A 12,138-nucleotide genomic window follows, 5' to 3' on the forward strand; every position below is an offset into this window, starting at 1 on the left:
GAGGCTTTGTTGCACAGCTAGAAGTAGGAATACTGAGTTGAAGGTCATACATGAAGGATAACTGAAAGTGACAAAGAAAAGTGATGTAATGCTTTACATAATCTGAAGAATAAAATCTTTTTTCTTGTCATTCAAATTCAAGAAAATCTTCCCATCCCTCTGTTAAGGACCTTCTTCTCTTTCTCTCTTGTTCTGTGTTCTCTAACCGACATGAGACATTTCAATGAAATAAGTTCAGTGTCAGGAATAAAAGTATTCTGCACGCTTTGTGGCTCTGAAATGTTGCTGCTTTTATTTCACTGTTTTTTCTCTGCTGTTGACACTCATTAGACTCGTAGATAACAGTTGGTCACGCTCTGTCAGTTAACATAACTCATCTCCAGAGCTGAAGGATTACTTTAGTTTGCTTCATTGGCTTTTCTCTCCACTAACTTTAAGGCTTATTTACTGTGCCGCTACACACACACAGCATTAATAACTGAGTGAAAAGAGCAGCTACAGTGGAAGCGGAAGTAACATGTCGGCTGGGCGGTTTAAGGCCAACATTAGCAGGCAGATGAAGAAACTGTTTGAATCGTATCTTGTGTTTGTAACTTTCTTAAATGCAGGTCAATTTGTACTAAGTGTAACTGCATATGTTTGTCAGTTTTCTGAGGAAGGTGTATCAGTGGCTCTAGCGTGACCTGCTCTGCTGACCCTTTCCTTAGATAACTCCGGGCAGCAAGGCAGCGGGAGGCAGCTTGACCCAGGGTGACATCATCTCAGCTATTGATGGGGTCAGCACCGAGGGGATGACGCACCTGGAGGCCCAGAACAAGATCAAGTCTGCCACCATCAAACTCACCCTCTCAATGCAGAAGTAAACAAGCAGCACACTTATATCTTAACACCCACCCCCACAAACTAAAGTAGATGATGAAGAAGAAACTTTTAAGGGACTTGAGTTGGATTTGCCTTGTCAATTTGGGCGTTTAAGGAGGAGGACAAAGTGATGAAAGTGATACTTCAGAAAATTAAGGTTCCACTTCACACTTGAGTAAACGAACAGATCCGGGATTGGCTCTGTAACTAGCTGTGATTCCGCGAAATCCCTCTATGTACACACTCAGTTCAAATCAGTTTAATTTTATGAGAGTCTCTTCAATCCGCCTACACAGTTTCCATTTAGACTAAAGGTGAGCACATGAGATTTTTCCAACTTCTAGTTATGCATATGAAAAACTGGCTGATTCTGCAGCTCTAACACCAAAAAAGTGACATGAGGAAAACACATCTGACGTTTTCTCCCTGAACAGAATTTTTTATTTTTTTGCTGTATAATCTACAGATCAAGACGCCCGGCCCCAGTTCCCACGGCAACTCCAAGGATGGACTCACCTATGCCAGTCATCCCTCACCAGAAGGTATAAACACAGCCGCTCTATCATAAAAAAACATACCTAAATGACACACGCAGACCTACTGAATATCATATATGTTGTCTGTTAAATCCTGTGTGTTGGTAAATGTGTTCCGAATCCTCGTCTTATACGTGTTTGTAAGAATATGATTAACTATTTTATAATGGTGCCATCAGGCAGTGACCTGCTGCCCTCTAGTGTAAAATATTCACAGTGCAACTGAAGGGGAATCACTACAGGGAGGTCAGAGGTCAGCAAAAGAAAAACAAAACACCAACAGAACAACTGCTAAACAAGCTGCTAGCTTTGGTTTAATTTAAAAGATTCATTTTTCATCTCTATATATCCATCTATCTTGACATTCTCCCATTTTTAAGGCATTACAAGAGGAACATTTTGCAGGAGAAGTTCAAAAGAAGGATCAAGAGTCTTGTGGAATCCTCCTGGACAAAAAACCCTGCAAAAGAAATCTCTTCCCAGCTTCAAGATCTCCACCAAGCCAACGGGGGCAGTACAATTCCCCAATAGGCCTTTACTCCCCCGAAACTCTCAGAGATATGATTGATATGCAGGGCAAAATAGGCGAGGGATCAGCATCGGCCAGAAGAGTTTCATCGCTGGGGTAGGTTAGCACACTTTAACCACCGGTTAAATAATACGGAGAGAAGAAGATAACTAATCTGGGGGGAGAGCCAAACAGAGCTCACCCAAGGAATGAAGCCACACCTCCCTCATTTAACCAAAGATTAACAGAAAATATACTCAGAACTTTCCACTGCTATTCCAGTACGCATAACCTCTCACACGTGGCGCTATTTTAGGAGTGTGCATACAAATGCACCTGGCCTGCATCCAGGTAACAGAACGGGATCATTTGAGGATATTTGGAGCCTCTTTACTAAAGGTCACATTCCCTCAGTACTACATTTAAATATCTCAGAACAAAAACTGACTCTTCCAGATGAAAACATAAAGCCAGTGAAATGATGCTGCCATCAGCAACATCGTCACCAAAGAAGTCTTTTTGCTGTTTCGGCTCCCCAAGTTGGTTTTTTGAAGATTTTATCATCCGGGGAATGCATCCCTCTTACTGCACACATGGGAATGAAAGCCCACAACAAAGGTTTTATTCTTGTTTGAAGCAGAGACATGCTGTTTTTGTGAGTGTCGCTGATGCGAAGGTAAAAGCGCTGCAGGTATAGCAAAAACAAACCCGCTGTACAGGTGCTGACTTACGGTTCTCTGAGCTCATTCAAAAAACCAAAAAACAAAAGGTGTCAGATTCTGGTTTTTTTTATTCAATAGATCTAACTAATTAGGTATTAATTTTGTTGTTTTTTGTTGCTTTTTTATCTTTGTTTTCGCCTTCTGGCTATCTGTGTGTTTAGATTCAGAAAACAAACCAATAACATTTATTTTGATTAAACAATTCTAAGGGAAAAATGCAGAAACATTCATTAAAAATTAAAGTCATAATTTGTAAAACTGTTTTGGTTTTTCACCCATAAAATAGCAACAATGTTTTTCAGTGGATCACATATTTAATAACCTGTAACTGACTAATCCTTTCTGCTGTATTGTGCTGTTATCACTGAATTATTCAGTGTAATAGTGGCCATTTATTGCAGCATTGTGCTTTTCTCTTTCTAAATTTATCAGTTTTGAGAATATAACTGTAGGGCCCCACTATACTAAATTTTAGAGTTGATATTCATGTAATGAAAGACGTCCTTATAGAGGGTGATTTTCAGCTCCACAGAAAACCAAGGGATTGACTCAAAATTAGCTCCAACGTCGAGGGAAAATGCCACTATAATAATAATTTTTCTTCTGTGTTCACAGTGCATTATTGGGCTACATAATATATTTTTTGGACAAAACATAATATAACACATTTTGCACATTCTTATATATACTTCCTAAACAGATACCAGAAAAACAGCACTTTCTTCAACTCATATTTCCACCTAACAAAGCTCAGGTTGGCTCCATTTCTTTCTTATTCTTCTTTTTTGGTGTCCGTAAAGTCATATTCATGTTGCATATTTGATCTGGAAGTTCCCATACCTGGAGTCTGGTGGGAGTTGAATTATGGCCGCTGTTGAGCGGTCTCTTCTCAGAAGGATGGCATGTGTTTGCGTGAAGTCTCAGTCATGGAATACGTGTAGAGTTTAATTAAGGGTGTAACGTGTTTGGCCTCTGACATATCACAGCCACGTATCAGTCTCCCCCTAATCTGTTTCCCCTCTGCTGAGCCCTTACAGTAACAGCCAATGGGAAGTCAGGTGTCAGAAAAACGTGCTCCATGCAGAGCACAGGATGATGACGGCAGCGTCATGCCAGCAGCCCCACCTCACTGAGCACATGCGGACACAGACGCACACACACACACACTCGGAGAGGACGAGCAGCTGTTGTACGCAGTTATGGAATGTTCCGCTCTGGTTACACACCATCATCCTGAATCCCCTGAAGGCCAAACCTGAGAAAGGACACCCCCGTCTATAGGGAGATGCCCCATACGTGATATGTTTCGCTTTACTGTACCCTGAACACATCCATGTACTGTAGAGACAAACATTTATGTGTCTCACCACTGTGGCAGCATGGAATTGAACACATTTACACTGACAACATGAAGTTGGCAGTGATTCCTCGCATAAGAGGAAGTCAGTCTCTCTGAAGATTGAAATCATTCAGGCTTAAAATCTCACACGATATTGGTTATGCTGCACTATGTGTAGCTCATTAAAACTATCAGGCACTCTGTTTTTCCTCTCAGTTTATTTTGAAAACAGCAACAGAACTCACAAATACTCACAAACTCAAAGCACATTCAAACTGACCTCTGCAGTAGGTGAAAATTTAATAAAACTATATAACTGTGTCTGGGATAGGCCCCAGTCTCCTCTGCTACTCTGAGTTTATTAGCGATTAATAAGCTAGATGCATGGATGGATGGACAGACCGAACTATTGCCATATCATTAGCCTTGTCTTGTGCCCATATTAAAAATGAAACAACACTGAAAACCACCATTTGTTCCAAGTAACCCTGAGAATAAGAGTGAAATGGATGCAGATTTATGAAGGTGAATTTGTGTGAAACTTTACAAACTCCTGTTTTAGCAGGTTTTAAGAGCCCAGAGTGTAACCTTTTATACATGAGACAGATTCTTGGCAAAAGCTAAAGTGAAACCAACATAAATATTTCCATATGCAGGGTTAGAAATCTGCAGTAACTTGTCTGTGCCAGCCTGTGTTCATCTATCTGTAATGTCTGCTGTTCTGACATAAGTTGAGCGGGTGGTTTGCGTTCTGTTTTGTGTGGTTGTGTATATTTTTGTCTGTTCTGCGCTAAATGTGTCTTCATCCCTGCCGTCCTGTGTCATGTGACTGAAACACTTCTGCTCCTGTCAGTCACTCCTGAGGTTTCAGGGGTAGCAGGGAAATATCCCAGTGATGGGAAAAAGGCTGCTATTTCGACCAGTACATGGGATTACACATGAGCACTGTAGCCGGATGGTTTCCTGCAACGCACATAGAGCTATTGTTATCCACAAAAAATACCTGTAGTGATTCACCACATTCCCTCCTTTTGTCTATTTGTCTCTCTTTGTGTGTCGGTTCCTCTGGTGTGTTTCAGGTTATTGCAAACACAGCTGCAAAGTCAGTACCTTAATTTATTTTTACAGCATTTCATGTGCATGAAGTGAAGCGCAGCAGTATTAGCAATTTTCGATCATCCACTCGTAACTTTGGTGTGAAGTTGTGGGATTTGTGTGTTTGTGGTTGAACTAAAGCTTCCTTGTAGCTGTTGGGCTGCACTGAGCGTGGCGTTCACAAGCTAAAAATTCAAGTCATGTTAAAATCATCTGGTCCCCAGGAGTGGAAAATGGCAGACTACCACATTACTTTGGTGACTTTGGCCAGAATCTCTACTTTTCTCCATGTCACAAGAAATGACTGTGCATCATTCTTCACTTTGTTTATCTGACAGCTCTGTTACCATTTACTTTATCATAAAAATGTAACATGCCTGCCAAGATTACATTGTAGCCAAGAGACGAGTTCCAACGTTACTTACATTTTGAGACAAAGAAACCAAAACAGACTGTAAATTTTAGCGCTGACACATTTTTATTTCTCCCTTAAATAATTATTCATTTTCATTTCATTTCATTAAGTTTATTGATCCCAAAGGAAATTGTTTAAGGCTGCCGGCATTCCAGCATCAGCACTGAACTCATAATGTACTGAGACATTTACCTGCATTTCCACTTCTGCTGGTCCTTAGAAGCCTGGTAGACGGTAGAAGCCTGGCAATCCCAGTGTTAATCAGTTTTACTGTGTGTGAAATTCATAACAGATATGTTATGTATTTGCAGTACTATGCCTATATCAGTATAACTGAGTGCATCATTTTAAACATGCCAGTGATGACCTGTCAGTTTGGCCTGCTGGGTGCCTGAAACATTAGCATGTTTGGTTTTCTTTGGACTTGTTTGTTTGTCAAGTAAAAGCTAAGAGTTTAGAAATGTTCAAGAGATGATGTCAAAGACCTTTTAGTTTCTGTTGACATGCTGTGTCCCAATTCCACAAATATTAGAAATATTAATTCACTGGTATTAAATATTTATCCAGTAGGATCTGAACATTTGCCGCACATAGTACACGAATGATGCTGTGTTTAGTTTCCCTCTAAAGTTGGGCGTTGTAGCTTGGAACAACGTGATTCCCGATTTGAGCATTTTCAACTTGGAAAATCAAGAAACACTATTTTATTTATTTATTTATTTTTTTTTTTGCTCCTAAGGTAAATCCTGTCATGTGTGACAAGCACTTAAAAGCCACCGCAGCCCATAATCGATAGAGCCCGGTCAGTGATCTGCCTGTGGCTTATTTAGCAAGTCACAAATATGCAACAATACAGATGAAAAGTTTTACTGTTTACATTCGCTGCTGCCATCTAGAATAGTTTCAGTCGAGATGGTGGGGTTGCTCCAACTTTTCAAGTTTGAAATCCGATTTTAAGGCAGAGTTCCAGGTGAAAGTTCCATTTCTGAACTTGGAAATTCTGACTTCAGCTGGATTGCACTGTAAGAAGTTAGCATATGACATACGCAGCAGCTAATGTCCCTTCCAAACAGTGACAGCAGGATGCAATGCTCCCTGTGTCAACTAGATTATTTTAAAATATACTTCATTGTGGCTTCAGCATTAAAAGTGAAAGAGCTGTTAGGTTGTCTCTATGTCTATGGGCACTTAAATACTGTTAATAAATTGTGAACTTTTCAAGTGATGTTTGTAGACAATCTCAAACTTTGATGGTGTAAGTCAACATATGTGGCATGGTGGTGCAGTGGTTAGCACTGCTTCCCCACAGCAAGAAGATCTGGGGCTCGAATCCAGTATGGAATCACACATTTTTCCATGTTTTGGAGCTGGGACACAGCTACAGTACAGAGTGGTGTATATTTGCTAACCACTACAGCGGTACAACAGCCCCCCCTTTCTGCCGATTGCATGACTACACCTTGACCTTGCCTTTTCGTTCCCCTCATATCCCCGTCTGTTAACGCCTCATGTTTAAACCCTTCACCCCACACCTGAAATCTTCTTCTTTTACCCACTGACCTTTCACCCCTTCCACCTGCTCTGACAGTGTGGAGTACACCCCCAGCTTCAACCCCATTGCTTTGAAAGACTCAGCCCTGTCCACCCACAAGCCCATTGAAGTGAAGGGTCCAGGAGGAAAGGCCACTATCGTTCACGCTCAGTACAACACACCAATCAGCATGTACTCACAGGACGCCATCATGGACGCTATCGCAGGGCAGTCACAGGCAAAGGGACACGACAGGTGAGGACACACAACTAAACCAATCCCGCCCCCAGGTGTTTTATACCTCTTTTGCACTCACCATTTGATGACATCACACTGACTGAACAAAGCCACGTGTTTAGAAATTAAAGGGTCAGTTGCTCAAATGACAAAAAAACCCATATTCATTCACTTAATCTTCACTTGCTGGTTATATTAAGGCACTAAAATCTACTTTGACTGTCAGATTGGTTTAAAATATGCCTCTGTGTGTAAATGACACACCAAAGGGTAGTTTGCAAGTCAACTTGTGAGTTATGAATGAGAATCCCATTTTACTGTTGCCATAACGCAGTAGGTCACACCATCACTGCCACTATGAGATGCCAATGTGTCTGATAAAACAGCAGTGGTTGATGAAACTGACCTTTTAACTTTTGCCTGAAAAGCTCCAAATAAGGTGGAGCTTCTGAGCATACGTTAAGCCTACGCTGCTACAAATAGGGTGTCTATAGTGGTGTAGTGTATGCCCGGGCTTTTCCTTGTTGTCTGTGTCCGTGCCGAGTACTCCTCCGTGCCTTCACCCACTTTCCTCTGCTCATTCCATCCAACCAACCAACCACACCCGCGCTGTCCTCCACCCATCCCTCCCCATCCTTCCTTCCTGGTTGTGACATGAAGTGAAGAGGCAGGCTCCCCCTTGGCGTAAGTACAGCAGAGCTGCTTTTCCGTCTCGCCTCTCCTCATCCGTGCGTCTCCTCTCGTCTCACGACTTCATAATAGCTTGCGCATTGTGCCATGTGTCTCATAAACTAATGCCCGACTGAAAACTGTCTGAAAATCCTCCAGCCTCCTGTATACAGAATTTATGTTTTTATGTGTTTGTCTGAAACATCACATCAAAGTGTTTGATGCACACTAACCATGAGGTTGTCATGGTTATGTGTGAGGAAGTACCCGTGGGTACTTTGGCCTTAGTGTGAGAGTGCAAGTCGAGTTTAGAGTCATACTCTGAAAAAAGGAGCCAGTATCATCACAGCTTCGGGAACCTGATGGGATTTCATCTGATGCAGTTTTATGGCATGGGAATGTTCTGAGTATCACAGGTTTTTAAAACATCTACTGCCCGGACCCGCACTGAATCACTTACTAACTGCTGTGTACATGCTCCTGAGTATTTACTGTCATGAAGACTACAAGACAGTAAATACAGGCACTTAAGGTAAAACTATAGATCAACAGAACAGAATTGAATATGATGGATTAACACATAAACTATAAAAATGTAATAATTAACCTTAATGTAATAAATGCCCATGATTGTATAAAATTCAATATTTAGTGGGTTTTCAGTGGGTGTTAATACTGCAGATTTCAGCAGGTCTTTCCAGTTTCAGGTCTGTTACACACTGAGATTAGAGACTTTCAAGAACTCCTAAAAAGCAAAGAATTATAGACACATACAAATATGCATACAGTGCTCTGAAAACGTCTTTGCCCCCTTCCAGATATCTTCATTTTTTTCATATTTGTCAGACTAAAATGTTTCAGATAATCACAGAAATTTTAATGCTAGACAAAGATAACATGAAATGATGCAAAACCCTTGGCAGAAAGAACTGCAATCAAGGTTTTTTTTGATAACTTTGAAGGGTTTTTTTGTATTATTATTAGCATGAATAGCCTGTTTAAGATCATGCCAAAGTTTTTCAGGTCACTGCAACCTTGATTTGGGTTTTTTGTGCCATTCAGAGATGGACTTGCTGGTGTTTTTCGGATCATTGTTCTGCTGCAGCCCAAGTCCGTTTGAGCTTAAGGGTCCAAATTGACGGCCAGATATTCTCCTTTAGGATTTTTCACAGAGAACAGAGTTCATGGTTCCATCAGTTGCAGCAAGTCATCCAGGTCCTGAAGCAGCAAATCAGCCCTAGACCATCACACTACCACCACTGTGCTTGACTGATGAGATGATTTTCTTTTTATGAAATGCTGTAATGGAACTTAAATCTTGCAAAAACTTTACGTTTCGTCTCATCAGACCATATATTGTTTTCCCAAATGTCTTGGGGATCATTAAGATGTTTTTTAACAAATGTGCAGAAAGCTTTTGTGTTCTTTTTTTGTCACCTGTTATTTTCTCCTTGGAAGTCTCCCATGGATGCCATTTTCTTTCCAGTCTCTTTTTTGTTGTTGTTGAACCATGAACACTGTGACACGTGAGGCTTGCAGTTCTTTAGATGTTGTTCTGGGTTCTTCTATGACCCCTTGGATGAGTCATCATTCACTCTTGTTGTACGTTTGGCAGGCAAAAGTTTCACAACTTTACCACTAATTGATGATTTAACAAGGGGCAATTAGTTTTTCACACAGGGCCTGGTAGGTTTGGATATATAACTGTATTTTGTATTTATTTGGGTTTTGTCTAGTATTAAAATTTGTTTAATAATTTGAAATATGTCAAAACTAAATGTAAAAACTAAGAAATTAGGAAGGATGCAAATAATTCTTCACAACACTGAATTAAAAGAGTGATGCTTTAGGCAATTTTACTTTTTGTTCCAATATTTGTTTTTGGTGTACAAATATTCTACTACTCTAATATCGTTAGGTGGTAGTGTATCATGGGCACTTAATACATGATCTAGTTTCAGCTTTTAAAGGTTGGGCCTTAACATCCATCATTGTTCCGATGACATCTAACTGAACTCTTTGTCCTGCAGTGGTGTTCTGCCCATCAAGGAGCCTGTGGTAGATTGTGCATCTCCAGTGTACCAGGCAGTGATCAGGCCAGGAGAGCCCCTGGACATGACTGACTGGGCTCGCCGCGCTGCCAACCTGCAGTCTAAAAGCTTCAGGATTCTGGCCCACATCACTGGCACCGAATTCCGTCAGTACACTGACTCCACCTTATCTTCTTGTCCTTTCATCCTTTATGATTTCATACCCTCTCCCTGAATGTGCCCGATACTTCTCCTTCCAAATCTTCAATTAGTTATCATCTCATTGAGAGATCTTACTAAATGCTCTTGTTTATGTCTGTCAATGCAGTGCAAGACCCAGATGAGGAAGCCCTGCAGAAGTCAAGGTAAGAGTGGTCTTTTAATGGTGCGTGACCAGTCTACTGACAGTTGGAGACTTTAGAGAGGTTCAGATACTTTAGCAAAATTGAAAAATTACATCAACTGGCATCAGCTACCTAGTCTTAAAGAAAAACACATAGAAAGCTAAGCTGAAGTGAAGTGGATACTTCAACTTTAATTAAAAGGGTTTAAGAAAGGTATTGCATTAACTGTTTATTGCTGCCATTTTTATACATAGCAATCCACTTTCATATGCTCAAAAGTAACTGGACAAACCAACATAACTTTTAATGGAAGGATTGTTTCTAATGCTTGGATCCCTGCTTGAAACCCTGCTCTGCCAGGCCTTTACTGCAGCCAGCTTTCCTTCTGCTTTAAGGGTCTCTTTGACTTAACTTTTATATCTAATAACCTATTTTGACACTAGAACATCATATTTTGAATTTTGCCTCAGCTAATTATTCACTTGCACTGTCAGATTAGTTTTGCAGCACTTGGTTGAATCTGAGCAGAGAGCTCAGCTGCTTCTATTAGGAACGTATCAGCAATAAATACTAGTAAACCAGCTCCACTGGCTGGCAGCTATATACGCCCATGCTTCAGTACGCTGGCATGCTTTAGATCATGACTTGCTCTTTTCCATCTTCATACTCTTCTCCTTCCATCATTTTTGTGCAAGTTAATCTTGTACGTCTTGAGAGTTGTTTTTTGACAACCTCTAAAGAAACACTTTACTATCATCAGTTTATTTCAGAAAGGAGAGATACCGAGATACAGAATACAATTAATCTATTTGACGATTAGACTCTGATGACTCCCAGTGATAGGAATTAGGATAGGACCCCCTGGAGTCTAAGCCTCCATCTTCATCTTCATTGTCAACGGTGTTTAAATGAAGCTTCCAAAGAGGCAGGAAATCGCGAAAACAGAAAAATACTTTTTTCCTCAGTTCTCTGGAATCCACTTGGAAAAGTGGTGCACTATGTTTAAAACTGGCTTTTTCTTCTGTAATACACTTTGATGATGTACAGATGAAAAATTATAAAGAAGTGTGTCACTCTCCAAATATGCATGCACCTAACCGTAAACTAAAAAGTGTTATTTATTTAATTTCTTTCCCCACGCACACACGTATTGTTTTCCCTACCATCAGAGAGAAGTTTGAGTCGGAGGTCAAAGGGCCCCGCTTTGCCAAGCTGAAGAACTGGCATCATGGACTGTCTGCACAGATCCTTAATGTCCAGGAATAAAGAGGAGAAGGTGAAAACAAAGGGAAAGAGAAAGAGAGAGAGGGGGGAGGAGGAGAACATGTAAAGGACGACATGGACAAAAGGAGGAAAAAGAGATAAATTATGGAGAGAGATAAGGAGCAAGAGGAGGAGCAAAGTGCTCGGGAATGTGACATAGTAATGTAGCCCAGATTAGTTTGATGAAAGATACTAAATGTTAGCGTAAGAATGCTAAATGTTAAATGTCAAATATATCTGTCAGCTGCTAAAACCTGATCTAGCATTTGGGGTTTTCTTTCTTTGTTTCCTTTTTGTTTGGGTTCTGTCTCTCTTATGTGAAAGGGAAATTGTACAAAAATGAAGTATTCAAGTGAAAATGCAGAAATTATGTTTCTTTTATGCACCAGTACGTAAACAAACATATGAATTTTAACACTATGTGCATGTTTGTGAGGCAGCACACATAGAGATGTATCTAAATGCACCAATACAGTATGTAAGAAAAACAAATGCACTGATATGAATGTGAATAAATGTTTTCTTAAAACAATACGGCTGAATGAACTGCTGTAAACTGCTGGAAACATGGTGTGGTGCTATGATTGA

General features: G+C 40.5%; 1 protein-coding gene across 3 annotated transcripts in view; it reads left to right on the forward strand.

Annotated features, from left to right (window-relative positions):
- Positions 1-11,917, forward strand: part of ldb3b (LIM domain binding 3b) — a 14,745-nt gene extending 2,828 nt beyond the window's left edge. Inside the window, exons 2-9 of one of the 3 annotated variants that reach the window (XM_005749720.1) lie at positions 708-859; positions 1,328-1,403; positions 5,046-5,068; positions 7,065-7,262; positions 7,905-7,928; positions 9,944-10,110; positions 10,272-10,308; positions 11,457-11,917. In XM_005749720.1, the coding sequence (XP_005749777.1) occupies positions 708-859; positions 1,328-1,403; positions 5,046-5,068; positions 7,065-7,262; positions 7,905-7,928; positions 9,944-10,110; positions 10,272-10,308; positions 11,457-11,553 (774 nt within the window). In that variant the 3' untranslated portion in view covers positions 11,554-11,917. Of the gene's footprint in view, positions 1-707; positions 860-1,327; positions 1,404-1,777; positions 2,023-5,045; positions 5,069-7,064; positions 7,263-7,904; positions 7,929-9,943; positions 10,111-10,271; positions 10,309-11,456 lie in introns of all 3 variants that reach the window. The other 2 variants (XM_005749722.1, XM_005749721.1) reach the window with 2 other exon arrangements.
- Positions 11,918-12,138: the final 221 nt, after the last annotated feature.

The sequence above is a fragment of the Pundamilia nyererei genome, unplaced genomic scaffold (genome assembly GCF_000239375.1).
Source record: "Pundamilia nyererei isolate P.nyererei 1_Seehausen unplaced genomic scaffold, PunNye1.0 scaffold00253, whole genome shotgun sequence".
NCBI lineage: Eukaryota > Metazoa > Chordata > Actinopteri > Cichliformes > Cichlidae > Pundamilia > Pundamilia nyererei.